The 16,732-nt window shown below is 42.2% G+C and overlaps 3 protein-coding genes across 7 annotated transcripts; 2 read left to right on the forward strand and 1 right to left on the reverse strand.

Annotated features, from left to right (window-relative positions):
- Positions 1-87: 87 nt before the first annotated feature.
- LOC115740828 lies at positions 88-2,276 on the reverse strand. 5 transcript variants are annotated; one of them, XM_048285264.1, is made up of 4 exons: positions 1,912-2,276; positions 685-915; positions 328-375; positions 88-281 (listed from the first exon to the last, which is right to left on the reverse strand). In XM_048285264.1, exons 1-3 carry the CDS (start codon positions 2,193-2,195, stop codon positions 339-341), a joined length of 552 nt encoding a protein of 183 aa, XP_048141221.1. In that variant the 5' UTR covers positions 2,196-2,276; the 3' UTR covers positions 88-281; positions 328-338. The 5 variants fall into 5 exon arrangements, with proteins under 5 accessions (XP_048141221.1, XP_030530292.1, XP_030530291.1 ...); XM_030674432.2 differs by having other exon boundaries at positions 88-375; XM_030674431.2 differs by having other exon boundaries at positions 88-427.
- Positions 2,277-3,619: 1,343 nt separating this feature from the next.
- LOC115740794 (RNA polymerase II transcriptional coactivator KELP-like) lies at positions 3,620-5,673 on the forward strand. The gene is made up of 3 exons (XM_030674386.2): positions 3,620-3,988; positions 4,387-4,492; positions 5,402-5,673. The coding sequence occupies exons 1-3, from the start codon at positions 3,686-3,688 to the stop codon at positions 5,491-5,493; spliced, it is 501 nt and encodes a 166-aa protein (XP_030530246.1). The 5' UTR covers positions 3,620-3,685; the 3' UTR covers positions 5,494-5,673.
- A 1,072-nt stretch (positions 5,674-6,745) lies between these two features.
- Positions 6,746-8,313, forward strand: LOC115740795. Its single transcript, XM_030674387.2, has one exon. The coding sequence runs from the start codon at positions 6,890-6,892 to the stop codon at positions 8,027-8,029; it is 1,140 nt and encodes a 379-aa protein (XP_030530247.2). The 5' UTR covers positions 6,746-6,889; the 3' UTR covers positions 8,030-8,313.
- The last annotated feature ends 8,419 nt before the right edge of the window (positions 8,314-16,732 follow it).

Consider the following 16,732-nt stretch of genomic DNA (forward strand, 5'->3'; position numbering starts at 1 on the left):
GCAAATGAAGAAGTGGGGAGAAAAAAAAAGCATCTTCAAGTTCAACCATATAGTTTCCCACACATTATTTGCAGTCTTGCGGCGCTGTTGCAGTGCAGTTAAAGGCATAGAAATCAAGACTCAAGGATAATGTGTATAATTTGTCAACAAGAAATATACATTGATCATCACCGAACCCTGCAATCCATGCATCAGAAACCCGACATATAGCAAAGATGAGGACTGGTCACAGGTGATATACATTCATCCCTTCACTTTCCTTTCTTCCGGCTTTTCGGGTATATCCCAGGAGACCAGTAGGATCGTGAACTTGTCCGGCTATCCTGGATGGGTGAGTATTACCTCTCGAGTTTCCTCCGATCTCGCCCTTTCTTACTGTAGAATTCATCAGTAGCTTACCCAGTTTGAAACATGTTGATGCTTAGAACTAAAAAAATATGCAATAGAATTCCAGCAGTTCCTAATCGTCACCATGAACATTGACAGGAAGTGATTGTTGGAAAGAGAGCTACGCCTTAGAAAACTCATTTTATTTCAGCTAGACTATTATAACAAAACAATCAGGGCTAGTTCAACAAACAAAGGAGGAAAAAAAAAGGGAAGTCACAGCCACACTTTAAGATTTGGATATCCAAAAAATTCATACAACCTCGGAGACGAAGGCAGACAAATGAATACCTTTACCTTGACTTAGATTCATCACCGAATGAAGAACCGCCTCTTCCAAAAGCAACCTCATCCATGCTTTGCCCTTGCCGGCGATACCGTCCACCAGATGCTACAAATCCAGGACAAGGCCTGTAAGCCTTTATCGGCCACCAACCAAAGCCTGGAACCGTCGCAATGCCACCTTGTATCCTCCCCTCTCCATTGCATCCCCTCTCTAGTTCCTCTCTCCCACAGGCCTTGCAACCCCTGCACATGGAAGTAATTATGTCAGTGTGATCCTCCATTCTTGAAATTTGCAAATTAACATCTCGTGATGAAGGAGCAGTCAACAGATTAGAGTCCAAGTTTTCACCACAAGATTTAACAAGCATAGGCAAGTATGACATGCTTTGGCAACAAGCAATGAGTCGAGACAACGAATCCATACTGGATCATAGGCATCATGTAAAGTACACATACACAAAGGTTTCAACTTAACTCGAACTCTGCTGCTCTAACAAAGAATCTGAAGTTAAACACAAATGCAAGTTCCTAGTTTGGTACCCTGTTACCATTAAACCAGATAAGAACATAGGTCCACCCGACAACAAAATTTAAAGCCAGAACAGAGTATCTAGATATGGCAAGCATGAGGTACAATTCATCTCTCGGCTTACCATTTCTATCAATTTCTAGATGAACTACCAACTACCAAGCACCTTGTGGTGATATAATGCAGTAGTTAAGCATCATTGAGAGTTCTAGTCATTTTACGCAGCTAAATTAGAATTAATGAGAATTAAACCACATGCTGCCATTCTGCAGGCACCGATGCTGCTGCCGCCGCAACCACAGCCACCTGCTGATTACATGCTCCACCAACAGGCAATGGCCTTTGTCAACATCTCTTTCTGGCTACTTTATGGCCACCAGCAAGGCATTGTCAACTTGTCAGCGCTGCCTCCGCCAACCAGTTCCCTTCATCTTACATGGAGCAACCACCACTCTCGAATCCTTCTTTGGAGAAATCCAACTATTGTACGGATAAAAAGTAGGAATACAAACTCTGCTTAACTATTTTAAGACGACAGCAACATAATTCAAACCATCATCATCCCAAATGCTAATACTTCTTAAACTAACTGATTCGACGCCCAAATTGCACTTCGTACCAAATGGAGAACGACAACTCCGTCCAAAACACTTAGGCGGCTTGAGCGTACATTTTGAGGAGAAAAAAGGTAGGGGTGGAGAGGAAGATACCTCAGAGCAGCGACGTCACCGGCTTCGAGGGCGGAGTCCGGCTGGAGAGGAGCGGAGTCAGACGGCGGCGGCGGCGGCGGAAGAGGAGGAGGGAGGCCATCTTCCACAACGGAAGAAGAAGTCGAAGTAGAAGAGACGGAGAAATTGAGCTTATAAGGAGCATGACCGATACGATTCGACAGACCGCACAAGTCCAATCGCGAAGCTCCGTGGTTGAAGCAATGCCGATGGGAGAGAGGGTGGTGGTGGCGATACGGCGGAGCGGCGAAAAGTGTCGTCGTCATCCTCTCCCTTCTCGCCCTCCGTTCCTCTGCGCGTGGGTGAGAGAGAGATGATAATGGCCACTCGCTAGTCACCAGCCTCTTGGGTTCTCGCGAGTGAGAACCAAACCGACTATTCACATTTATATTTTACTGGAAAACAACACGATCCATAAATTTTCTAAATTTTTAATTTATTTAATGCAATCTCCGAGTACTTTCGATTGTGAATTTTTATATGCTGAGTTGAGAATATTAAAAATATTGAGTCAACATGTCCATGTCTATCGTCATTTGATGACGTGAATTATTATATCCTGATTTTGAGATGAAGATACTGTTTGTATTGCCCAACATTCAAGCTTAAACAGATTGGAAGCTGCGCCAACAGATTAACCGAAGGATGGCACTAAACATTTTCATGTAGTGGAGGGATTAAATTGAAGATTTATCAATAATTTAGAGACTATTCAATAAACTAAAATCTAGATACAACATTGTACAGTAGACCAATATTTCAAAATTATTCGTGCATGAAAAACTTTTAGAAAAATAAGTCAGTGGTCTCAACTTGAAGGTTGCAATACCACCATAACTATACCAAAGGATATGCAACCTTTTTCCTCTCGAATTCACATGCATAAAGAAAAGTTTACACAAAATTAAAACAATACATGTCGAAGCATTCCAACATTGCTTGCGAAAATAATATTAGGGTTTTGCCGACGGGAACTCATCGCAAGTGCCAGCTGTCTACGGATGCTCTTAATAAAGATCCTTCCCGTTAGTCCATCCGACGTGACGATTCGAACGGATAAATTTTCCGAATATTGACGGACGATAAAAAGGTAAAAAATCTTAGGCGAGTCCCATGGGATGGATGCACTCATTAATGGGTTTGCTCTTGCGATTAAAATCTACGAAAATGAGAGGAAAAGAAATCAATTTCCAAAGTTCGTGAAATTCTAAGGAAAAAGGACATAAATGGTCTCCAAATTTTGGCTCAATATATAATGTGATCCTTAAACTTTTAATTTATTCAATGTGATCTCTAAACTTTAGTTCAATGTATAATATCGTCCCTGAATTTTAAATTTGTCCAATATGGTCCATGAACTTTTGTTACATGTTCAATTTAGTCCCTAAACTATATAGAAATGTCCGATATTGTCATTTTCATAAATCCAAGTCTGAGAGCAATATTGAACATTTTCATATAGTTTGGAGATTAGATTGGACATAAACTAAAAGTTCAGAGACTACATCAAACAAATTAAAAGCTCAAGGACTATATTGAATAAAAGAAAAGTTCGGAGATCACATTGTATATTAGATCAAAGTTCAAGGCCGTTTGAGTCATTATCCCAAATTCTAATGTGTTGAGGAAAATATAATAGAAAACCATTGAGTCCTCTCCCGCTCATTTCTTCTTCGCATGTGTCTCTCTCTCCCTCACGCACAAGAACGCAGAAAGATCGACGCTCGAATTCCTCAGCGAGAGATTCGAACGGACGATGAGTGCAGGTATGCAACAGCTGATTGCCAAGACCGCGCGCGAGGTGCTGCAGGAATCGGACGCGGACGAGGTGACCGAGCACCAGCTGCGAATGGAGGTGTCCAAGAGGCTCGGAGTCGACCTCGCGCTTCCCAAGCACAAGGCGATCGTGAGCCTGGCTATGCAGTCGTTCCTCGAAGGAGGACGAGTTCCAGAGGACGTCGGTGGGGACGCACACGAAGATCGCGAAGCAGGCGAAGATCCGGAGAGATCCGATGCTCCTAAGGAGTACACCGACGGCGGCGACCTCGTGATTTGCAAAGTGAGCATGTTTCTCCCGGTCTCCCGTGCATTGATTTCTTCCTTCCGTTGAATTGCGTTACTAGAGGTAGTCAAACACAGAGCGCATGAAAAGTTATCGGTTGCGAACGCAGTGGAGAGATTTGAAACTCTTCAGTTCCTTCGAGAGAACTTCGTTTACCTCGCGTAGATGATTCTCTCTCTTTTCGGCTTCTCTCTTCTTCTTCTTTTTCTGGCCTCCTCGAGTTCGTCATTGGCTTGAGTTGATTGAGCTCGCGACGTCGCGTGGCTAACTTCGAGGAAAAAAAAAAATATTAATCCGCTTCGTTGAATTGAACGAACCTACACGTTTAGACGCGGATGACTTGCCGAAACTGTCTTAATCCACAGCGACCATGTTTCCTTGGCATTGTTCAACAGCTATCTGAGCAGAGGAAAGTGACGGTGGGCAAGTTCAAAGGAAAGCCTCTGGTGTCGATGAGGAAATACTACAACAAAGACGGGAAAGAGCGTCCTTCGCCCAATGGTAAGCTATTTACGCACTTCGATTTCTCCTGCTGGTTTTACAGTTAATCTTCGCTTTCCCGAATTGCGGACGATCGACGGAGGAATGTTCCTCGGAGCCCTTCTTTTTCATAGATTAGTCTCGATGATATAGATCTATTTCACGACGAGGCGATGCTTTTGCTACTTTAGTTTGATGTCTGCATTTTGTTGTTACTTACTCGGATCCTCCAGAAGATTTGAGCTCTTACAAGAATGAGAGAGATTCACAGAGAGCATTGGAGAATAGGCAATGTAGGAGTTGAGAGACTTCCGTTGGTCCACAAACACCCCCACTCGTTACTTGGTTAAGGTGCAATCTAGGAGTTGTGAAATTAGTGTACAGCGCATATAGCGCAAGAGGAAAGGACTGGAGCAGAAGCTTCAAGCAATTGACAAGATCCAGCGGATTTCGAATCTTCTCCCCCACGACATTTTCGCAATCGATCGTCACTGTTATAGAGAAGTGAATGAATTTCCTAGGCGGACCTTTGACTTAGTCTCGGAAAGTTGCCATTCATGCTCCATTTTTTCTTAGAATGAACGTTTGCATCTGTGAGCGCGAAAGCTTGTTCTGTACATGCCGGTTCTTTCAGTCTTTTTTTACTGCGTCGAAATTTGCCAATACTGTTTCTTTTGCCGATCCTAGGCTGATTTCGGATTTGCATCACAAAAGCCCTTTGGGGATTGAGCTAATGCAATGCCATCGAGAAGCTTGCCTGCATGTGTATTGAGTCTTTTAGCTGACATGCTTGCCCGGTGGTGTCCTTCCATAGAACCGATCCCTCCCCGGCTCTGTTCTTTATATATTTGATGATAACAAGAAGGTTTATCCTTCATCTTTTGATCGTGGCTATTCTAATGTGCTTCCCTCTCCTTCGCGTCCTCTCAGGCATAAGCTTGACAGCCGATCAGTGGCTCGCCCTCAAGAACAGTGTGCCCGCCATCGAAGCGGCCATCAAGAAGATGACGTCCGGCTCCTAGGGAGACTGCTTCATTTAGACCAAGATTTCAAACTCATCCCCATTTTAAACTTTAGCCTCCATGAATTTGCCAATTAGACCTGAAACCGAGTTCTTCTGCTCTGCTTCGAGCTCCGTAGCTTTTGCTGCGTAGCATGAGTACATGCTGGTACAGGCCGCAAGGACACCGGAAGTAGCATCGTCGCCGGTGTATCCTTCAGGGTAATTCAGTTTCGCTTATGGTCCCTGTCTTGGTCCCTGTCTGGGGAAATAAACCTAATTGACCTCTAACGAGACTTTGGTTTCATGGGATGCTGTCGAATCGAGGTGTTGCATTTCTCCTGGAACTGCCATATCTTGCACATCTCTCACCAGCTTAGAGCGACATTTGATCACAACTGATTGATTACCAACAGAAATTTTCAAATTTTAAAAACTATTCTTCTCTGCCCATACACAGTCTCCTGTATCACGTCGATACCATCTTTCCATTTGTTAATAAACGAGAATATTTTGTAATGTGACGATTTCGCAACATATTGCGAAAAATGTCAATTTTGTTTTCCCACACACGCGGCGTTTGTGCACTTTTATCGATCTCTACAATTACACGGAGTCTGCGCGCAGATTTTTTTTTTTTTCGATAAACGCTCTTCTTCCCTTCCTTTGATACTCCCGATGTCTAACCAAACTTTAACCATTAATATTCCATTTCGTCGGATCTCGACCGGACCGAAATAGTTATACTATTACGACCGTTCAGCTCCCAACAAGGTTTCAGTGAGATGCCAGTCGATTGAGAGATGAGATTGAGAGGTCCGCAATTGCTGGGGGTTAAGTAAGAAAGAGAGTTGTCATTTCCACTAATAGATTTCAGAAAGGGACGGATCAAAACCAAACCCTAATGAAACTAAAAATCCTAAAATCCGGCGCTGCATTCGTTGGGAAATTTAATTTTTATTCGGTAACCCCTAGATAATTATGGTGAGAAGATCGCTGTCGTATCGGATTAGTTAGCAAGTAGGAATATTCATCTCCTTGATCTTCGAAAATCCAAAATCACTCTCTCTCTCTCTCTCTCCACACACGTTGATTTCCGAGGCCGACCTGGATCCTCCCGCCACCATTCATTCTTCTTGAGGCTTATAAATCGTTCCGACCCCACCACGACGGCACGACGACCACCACCGCCGCTTAACACCAAAATCGTTCGGATAACCCCCACGACTCACCACCACACACTGGCTCTCCAGCCACCACGTGTCCGATCATCGTCATCGTCTCAACTCAAAAACCCTCCAATCACTCGCCTTTCAACATACGTGCATTAACTCGAACCCTCCCCACCCCCACGCGCGCACCCGAGGAAAGCAGGAGAGGGAAGAAAAAAACGACGCCCACCGGACATCGCCGTCGCCATGGGCTGTGCCTCCTCCAAGCGGACCGAGTCCAAGGTCGACGTCTACCGCCCTCCCCCCACCAGCTTCGCCGTCTTCGACATCAACTCCATCGACGAGCCGTGGCTCCTCGTCGACAAGGACCAAGAGAAGGACAGCGCTCCTGCTCCGGACCACCGCGGCAAGCCCTCCCACGTGCCCGACCCAGTTCTCCAGAAGCTCCACACCCTCGAGTCGACCGAGAGCCCCCAATCCTGGGTCGAGGTCAGCAAGGCCCTCGAGGACCTCAAGACGACCGCCGCTGCTGCGCCGCGGCCGGCCCCGCCCCCGCCGAAGCCGCAGCCTCCTTCAGCGAACAACGGTGCTGGAGAGGCGGCGCAGGGGGCCGCGGCGCCGCGGAAGAGCGTCTCGTTCCACACGCTCGAGGAGCTCGACGCGAAGCTGTCCGCGAAGCCGGCGGAGCAGACGCTGCGCAAGACCGAGTCGATGCGGAGCGAGCGGAGGAAGAAGACTGAGTCGCCAGTCGCGACCGAGTCGAGGCTGGCCGAGTCGGCGGCCGGGTTCAAGTCAGTGAAGGACAACATCTTCATTTTGAGGGACAGGCTGGAGCGAGAGAAGGAGGGCAAGATGGCCAATTACGACCGGATGCTGAGCAAGCGGGACCCGCTGAGCCAGTTCCCGGAGAAGTGCCCGCCGCGTGGCGAGGACTCGCTGGTCATCTACACGACGTCCCTGCGCGGCGTCCGCCGCACGTACGAGGACTGCGCGCGGGCGAGGGCGATACTGGAGGTCCAGCGCGTGGTGTTCGACGAGCGCGACGTGGCGCTGCACGGGGAGTTCCTCAGCGAGCTGCGGGAGATCCTCGGGGGCGCGGAGGGAGGAGGGCCGGTGCCGGTGCCGCGCGTGTTCCTAAAGGGCCGGTACCTGGGGGGCGTGGAGGAGCTCGTGGAGCTGAACGAGTCTGGCCGATTCGGGAAGCTGCTGGCTTTCGCGGGAGTGGAGCGGGGGCTGGGGAGGCTGGCGTGCGAGGGGTGCGGCGGGGGGCGTTTCGTGCCGTGCATGGACTGCGGGGGGAGCTGCAAGGTGTTGGTGGAGGGGAGGAAGGAGAGGTGCGGCAAGTGCAACGAGAACGGGCTCGTGCACTGTCCCGTTTGTCTCTAGGGGCAGCTCGCCGGAATCATGAGCCAACCATAACCATCGTTCCGACCACGTCCTCGTATCTTGATCTCTGCACATATTGGGCATATGCTTTCCTCGTTCAGTTTGCTTTCTCATCAGAAAGAAATGGTCGTGATATTCCTTTTTTTTTTTTTTTTTTTGTCTATTCTCTCTATTATCTTTATGTTTATCCGTTAACTAATTGCGCAGAGGACTAGTGCGTTTACATTTCTCGTATATCGAACTTTTAGTGAAGGCTTGAAATTTATAAGAAGTTCATTTGATTGAGATTATCTACTAATTCGATATAGATTCAAAATTGTTCGTCGGCTAATGGCTTTTTTGGGCTGAAATTAGAATTAGTACGGGGTGGAAAATGGGTTTGTTTTAAATTTCATTAAAGCCCCCCTTCTGTTGGGCTTTGATGTTATGGACCTATTTGGAGCTCTATGTAAATTTTCAACAACCCATGTTTCACCCATCGCCTTCAATTTGAGTAAGAAGTGCAAAAAAAAAAATGGGGTTTCGGACCCATTTCACTATCATCGCGTAATTCTTGGTTGTCTGCGACCAGTTGATTCCCACAACTCGAACCGGAACAGTTCTCATTTTGTGAAACTGGAAATCGGCCCACCCGGTCCTACCCTGATTCCGTGGTTGGTCTCGGATTGGGTGATTCATTTTCTTTTTTTTTTCTTTTTTTTTCTTCTATTCCTGACAAATTGGAGTTTCCCAATATCAAAGGGGAAAAAAAAGCATTATTTTCGATTTATTCGTTAAATTAATCTTTTGTACTTAAAACTTTGTGTTGACCTGCCTGACCTTGCTTTCTTTTTACATGTACAAAGATTAACCAAAATATTGGTATGTTAAGCAATGTAACAAGCTTGATTTTTTAACAAAGGGGCCATATTCGACATTCGGTAAACGTCCGCCATGTCAATCTTGATCTACCTAACTTTTTGCTCTTACAGGACATTTCCTCGATGTGCATTTTTCAAAAGCATATTGTCATGTTGAATCGATAAGAACGCAGCAAGTATATTGTAGGTTCGTAGAATGAGGAGAAGGCATCTCTAGGGGACCGCGGATCGGCTCTATGCACCAAAATATTTAATCTGATTTCTTAGTCTCCTCTAATCCAATTTAATTTTTCATTTCAGCTTTTTAGGTTTTGAAAGCATAATCTCTTCGAGTTAATGATCCGACATGCACAAAAAAATTAAGTTTTATTAACTGGAACACCAAATCCAATATAAAGCCTAGGGTAAATATTGATTGGACAATACCAATACCAAAAAAATAAGGCACAAATTTTCTAAAATGCCCCGAACCAATAGTCTTTTTTTCAATTCAGTTCTAAACTTTTTAATTGTGTCATTTTTTTTTTCAATTGTATTAATTAAATCCCGAACTTTTTCACGTTTTGCCAATTGAGTCCAATCGACAAATTATGGGTGAAAACCACTAACAAAGATGTCGACCATCTTACGTGACAAGCCGCCATTGAGCTAGAATTTTTTTTTTTTTTTTATAATTGTTGACACCTAAAATCCCCTAGGGCGTCACGTGACAGGTGCGTGAGGAAGGTATGATTACCTATGGCTAGGCGTATCGGAATCGAGCTCTGATGGATCAAGGGGACGCCACGCGGTCAGAAGCGGCAGTTCCCAAAAGCAGAGGGAAAAGACGCGCGAAGAAACCACGACCCGAGTGGTTATGCAAAAGAGGCGGTAATCCCAAAAGGTGGAAAAGGAAGTGGCGTGCGAATCCAGGAATCGTCGATGAAAACCATCGAAGAATGGGAGAACGTGCAGGAGTGGAGAGCCAGAGCGAGTTACCAAGAAGCTCTTTATAAATATCGCGGATCATTCAACAGGAAAAGACCCCCGAACAACTCAACAAACAAGTCTTAACTCTTTTACTTAGATTTTACCTAGTTTCTAGTCTAACTGTAGCTTTCAGATTCCCATTGTCGATTCAATTCCGATGAGGGTTATACCCAGATTTTGGTGTCGTCGATTGAATTCCGGGGTCTGCTCATTAAGTCCAGCATCGTCGATTCAATTCCGGTGTTGTGCTCATCACTCATCCTGTCCAATACCGTCAATTAAATTCCGGTATTGTGTCCTACATCCACTGTCCAATGTCGTCGATTAGGTTCCGGCATTGTGCCCCCCAATTTGGTTCGGCCTCATCGATTAAATTCCGGAGTCATACCTTGAACCCCGGTGTGTCGAAGTTGGTCTCAGTGTCGAATAAGTGGGCTGACGGATTGCCAAGAGTTTGTATCACGACTTTCCTCTCAATATAAATATCCTTCGCATTTTACGTTCTCTGTTCAAAGCTTGCGCTGACCCCCCTATTAGAAAATGAACGGATTAAGTTCAATAAAGGATTCCCGCGTGGATAATTCTTTTGGGCCTCAACCTTATTTGGGCCAAAGCTCGAGAACTCATTTGGGCTTAATCGAAGGATTTTAAACGCGCAACAATAATATTCTAATATTTTTCGAGTTTCTATTACTTTTTTCTTCTTTTCTTTTCTTCTCTTCTTTTCATTTCATTTTTTGTTTTTTCTTTTTTTAGTGTGGCCGGTGAGGGTTACCGACCCTCACCAGGCCTTGCCCAATGGCCAGCAAGGTTGCTGAACCCTCGCCAACCACAATATAAAAAACAAGAAGAAGAAGGAAAAGACAAGGAAAAAAAAGAAAGAAAGGAAAAGGAATTAAAAATAAATAAATTAAACAAAAATTATACATGTAAGTAGCATCCACGTCAGTGATTTTGAGCCAAAATTGATCGAATGAGCTCAATTAGCAAAATTGAAAGGGTATAAAACTCAATTGGCATAATTAAAAGGTTCAAGAATGAATTGATAAAAAAGTAATAGGTAATTTCCCAATAAATAAGCGCACATGGAGTCATTCTGTGCAGAAAGACACCAAGTAAAAGGACAAGCGCGACATGATTAAATCTCATCGAACCCTATGTCTGTAGCGCATTCTATTTGAAAATAGCAAGCATCTTGCTCGTTGCCGAACACCGTGCCAATCAAGATTGGGCTAGTCGAATCGCATTTCGGAAATGTACAAGTGAAAAATGAGGATCGAATTGTGTTGGCACCTAAAATAATCCAAGAAGGCTCGTGACAAGCACATGAGGGGGGCGACAATCAGCTACGAGAAAGAACATCGAGGCAAGGTACGTACCGATCAAAAAAGTGCCACGTGTCGGGGTAAATTTTGACGTTATTTCCTTCCGGAACAAGAAAAGCGCACGGAGAAGAGTCACGATCGGAGCGGTTACCAAAAGATTGGCGGTAATCCCCACGATGTAAAAAGAAAAGGCGCGAAGACCAAGAAACCGTCGAAAGAATCATCTACGTGGCTTATGGAAAAGGATAGAACGTGGGACCAAAGGAAGAAACCGCTCGACGGTTACCAAAGAGTCCGCCTATAAATACCTCGTAGTAACAAGACACAAAACACACAACACAAAACACTTATCTTTTCAACTAGCTCTTAGCCTTTAGCCTAACCTAGCCATAGTTTTCCAGATTCCCGTCGTCGATTCAATTCCGGCGAGTTTCATATCGGGAGTCGGGTGTCGTCGATTAGATTCCGGCGTCTGCTCTCTAGGTTCAATTCCGTTGATTAAATTTCGGTGTTGTACCATTCATCCATCCCGTCGAGTACAGTCGATTCAATTCCGATATTGTGTCCTATAATCCCCCGTCCATTACTGTTAATTAAATTCTAGCATTGTGTCCTACATTTCCGTCCGACCCTATCAAGTTAATTCCAAAGTCATGTCAAAACTTGCTACATGCCTCGACTATTGCACGTGTTAGGTCGTTGAAATTATTGAGAGTCTGTAACACGCCTTTTGTGTTAGTAAAGACATCTACTGCATTTGATACTCTCTATCTAAAACTGACCCGGAACTCTTTTTCGGAAAACGAACGGATTAAGTTCGATAAAAAATTCTCGCGTTAGCAGCCGCTTTTTTGGGTTATAGTCATTTTGGGCCAAGAACCCATAATCAAGAAAGCCATGTCGAAGGATTTCGACGCGCAACAAATTGAGAACTTATAATCGTACGTACTCACACAAATGAAAAGAAAATTTAAAAAGGAAGCGCAATTCTGAAATCTCACGAGAAAAATAGAGAAGAAGACGACCTCCACAAACCCTTTCCCACTTCTGTTTGTTGACTTGTTTCCTTGGTTATTAAGATATTGGGCCACTAGAGATAAGGCCTTCAGAATCCATTAAAGCCCCCAATATGCTGTCCCACTTGAAACTTTCTATCGGACACTTGGAATTGCTTAACATATCCTTTTTTTTTTCCTTCCATATTTTGGCTTTGTATCAATGGAATCTGATCATCCATGCATAACAAACTAATGTGGTATATTTGGATCATATTATATTAACAAACAGTAAGAACTCTAATTCTTATTGAGACTCAAACTCATAGAGCAGTAAATCGATTTATGAATAGAATCAAATATGCAGTACTTATAGACAAAAGTGTTCAGTTATTGGGGACAAATCAATGCACATTTAATGTTAAATCGGGATCAATTAGGACAGAAATGAAGCATTGGGTCGAACTTTTCTTTGGTGTCAAGGTAAAAGTTATGAATAGTCATCGACTCTTGGGAAATGTTTGGAGAATGAGACATATCCTGTGATATACAATGCATTACGGACGTATGATAATTGCGCTTTAATGTATATATATTGATACAATTTGAGGTTTTAACATTTTGAGGAACTTATTTTTTTTCCTAATAAATCGAGTCGAAAATAAGTTAAGGAAGGGCGGCTTTAGAAAATAAGGGCATCCGTGCCTAAAATTTGTGAAAACATGTTGACTTCCTAGGTTTTCTTTTACCCAACTTCCGGAGATTATCAGTTTGGGGCCTCAAAAGAATTAGAATTGGAAGATAAAGTACTAGGTATTACCACGTGTGTATTTTACAGTTAAGCTAGTTATTCAAGTGGCATATGTAAAAAGAAAAGGATAAATAGATTGGAAGTCCTAAAATTTATCAAAAAGTGCAATTCAGTCCTCTAACTTACAAAACATGCAATCAAATATAAAAACTTGTCAAATTGATGCGATCGAGTCCTTCCATTAACTCCATCCAACTTGACTAATGAAAAATAATGACTCCTATAGGCCTTCCGCTAGATTTGAGCGAGGATTGGCGGCCCTTATGTCCGATCTGGGGGAAGGCTGCGACCCTTGCCTACAACCTGTGTGGGTTGTGGCCATTGGCCGGGGTTCGACGACTTGGACCTCGGTCCGCCATCCCTTACCATCGCCAACCCTTCGAGGCAATGCTGTCTCTCTCTCTCTCTCTCTCTCTCTCTCTCTCTCTCTCTCTCAACTTATATTTTAATTTATTTTAAATAAATATTGTATTAAAAATCAAATTTGATCTAAAATGATTGTTTTTTAACCTTAAGTTTCCCGTTCTAGTCACGTCATTGCCACATTAAAGAGCAAAAGTATTTTATGGAAGTTCATATTAGCATTATCCGTTAGCCAAGTTGGACAGATAACGGAAAAGAACGACTCGATTGCACAAATATTAACAAGTTTTAAGACTTAATTGCACTTTTTGTAAGTTGTAGGACACAATTGTGATTTCCCGATAAGTTTTAGGACTTTCAATGTACCCATAAAAAAAAAACGAAGAAAAAATCCTCTAATGTCAATATGGTTTAGAGAAAATCACACAAATTGTTCCTAAACTTGTCCAGTATGTAATGTTGTTCCTGAAATTTTAATTTATTCAATGTGGTTTCTGAATTTAAACCCAATGTCTTCCATGAACTCTTAATTTGTTTAATGTGATATTTGAACTTTTAATAAATGTTTAATCTAGCTCATATGGAGTATATGAAAATTACTCAATGTTATCTTTCCATTAATTCAAATTAACGAAATTTGTTGATTTGATTTTCAATTTGGTAAGCTCGAACTATAGACAAGAAAATAATGTTACACATAGATTATTCATGTAAGATATTCAAGTCAAGTCAATATTAATATCGATGACCACGAAGATGATAGAATTAAACACAAACGTAATGAATAGAACGGTTTCACACTACTTTATGAGAGAGATTGAATTTTTTTGTAGGTTACACATGTAAAGGAAAGACCGACCATTGGAATAGCACCGAAAATCAGGGAGTGATTCTGTCGAAAGTGGGTTAAGACTTTGATGGGACTCAATTCCATTTTTTTTTCCGACCAAAAAAAAAAAAACTGACTTTTCAATGTCTATCTTTTTGGCGACGATGGTTCCTTATTGTTCACTAGTTTTTTAAATGTTCTTATCGGAACCTAAACATGGCCATTCGGAATCGGGGACCCGGAATCGGCCCGTTGATCGGCCCAAAACCAGCCCATTGACCGGGCCCATGGTTCCGACCCAAGGCCGGTTCCGATTTCAATATTGTCGGAACCGTCTACGAACCGCCGATTCCGACAATAAATATTGTATTAAAAATCAAATTTGATCTAAAAGGATTTTTTTTAACCTTAAGTTTCCCGTTTTAGTCACATCATTGCCACATTAAAGAACGAAAGTATTTTATGGAAGTTCATATTGGCATTATCCGTTAGCCAAGTTGGACAAATTACGGAAAGGAGCAACTCGATTGCACACATATTGACAAGTTTTAAGACTTAATTGTATTTTTTTTGTAAGTTATAGGACTCAATTGTAATTTGATGATAAGTTTTAGGACTTCCAATGTACCTATAAAAAAAACGAAGAAAAAATCCTCTAATGTCAATATGGTTTAGAGAAAATCACACAAATTTGTTCCTAAACTTGCTCGGTATGTAATGTTGTTCTTGCACTTTTAATTTGTTTAATGTGATTTCTGAATTTAAACCCAATGTCTTCCATGAACTCTTAATTTGTTTAATATGATCTCTAAACTTTTAATAAATGTTTAATCTAGTCCATATGGAGTATATGAAAATTTCTCAATGTTATCTTTCCATTAATTCAAATTAACGAAATTTGTTGATTTGGTTTTCAATCCGGTAATCTCGAACTATGGACAAAAAAATAACGTCACACATGGATTATTCACGTAAGATATTCAACTCAAGTCAAGATTAATATCGATGACCACGAAGATGATAGAATTAAACACAAAAGTATTTATGAATAGGACAGTTTCACACTACTTTTTGAGAGAGATTGAAATTTTTTGTAGGTTGCACATGTAAAGTAAAGACCGACCGTTGGAATAGCACCGAAAATCAGGGAGTGATTCTGTCGAAAGTGGGTTGAGACTTTGATGGGACTCAATTCCCATTTTTATAAACTGACTTTTCAATGTCTATCTTTTTGGCTACGATGGTTCCTTATTGTTCACTAGCTTTTTTAATGTTCTTAGCGGAACCTGTCCACGTATATGATAATTAAAAGGAAAAAGAGAGTTTTGGGGCGGTGCTAAAGTCATTTGATTCCGCAAAAGTCCTCGGAAATTTCATGCTTAGCCATTTTAATTTTAGATCGTTTGAATCTCATAAACTAGTTAAAAATGTGATGAAATTGATGTTTGGAATGTGCTTGCCTCGCGGGAAGTCAGTGATTTTGGAGAAAAAAATGTATATTTCCTTTTAATTCAAATAATTGCTTATTGACTCCTCCGAAACTGACGTTATTTAAGTGTAAATTGTTGCTTATGATGAATACCTTTTCAGTTGGCTAAGTTTTCGAAGCAAAAAGAATAGTCATTTCTAAAAAAATGTTTGAAATTATCGGTTTTTCACCCAACGAATGGATGCTTACCCCAACTATATAGATGAACAAACAAATGCCAAGTAATCACAAAATAGAGTAGCAGGTCATGCACGATTTTTTGAGAGGGATGGAGAAGAGACTGACCCATGCTGCAAGGGACGACTCATAACTGGAAAGGAAAATGACATGGGATGGTCCTTGAAATCTGCCTCGATGTGCAATGTATCCCCTGAATTCTTAATATGCTCAGTGTGGTCCATGAACTTTAACTCAATGTGCAATATCATCCATAAACTTTTAATTTATTTAATGCAGTCTTGGACTTTTGGTGCATATTCGATTTTGTTCTCGGACTGTATGAGAATGTTCACATTCATGAACCACGTCCAACAAACTAAAAACTTAGAGACCGCGTTATACGTTGGGTCGAAGCTCATGGACCATCCATGTCATTATCCTTAGCTTAAGTTGACAATAATGCGAAAGATAGGAATTGAGAAATTTATATATAATTGGATGTATAGAAATAGTAGATAGAGAGCCTGTTTATTTATAGGCTTTATCAAATGACTATCTAAGGAAACAAAAAAAAAAATCAAATCAAATACGCATAATCAAAATAGATATGAAAGATCAGAAAAAGAAAATATCTAAAATTGTCCAAAGAAGATACCTAAAAATATCTTTTTTGGAATGGCTTCATGGCCACTTGAAGGTTTCGATCGAGTAAAAACAACATCGCCGGTCAAAATCACAACTTCGGTTGAAAAACGAAAGATCAAACACACTCCGAACAACTCCCGCTCACGAATTGTGGAGAAAGCAACTTTTAGGCCGTTCGAAAGTCCGCGCGATGACAATAGACTGGCCAGCCAATCTCGCCCGTGGCTTCACTTTGGAGCCCCAGTCAAAACCCCCACC

This window comes from Rhodamnia argentea, chromosome 9 (assembly GCF_020921035.1).
Source record: "Rhodamnia argentea isolate NSW1041297 chromosome 9, ASM2092103v1, whole genome shotgun sequence".
Lineage (NCBI taxonomy): Eukaryota > Viridiplantae > Streptophyta > Magnoliopsida > Myrtales > Myrtaceae > Rhodamnia > Rhodamnia argentea.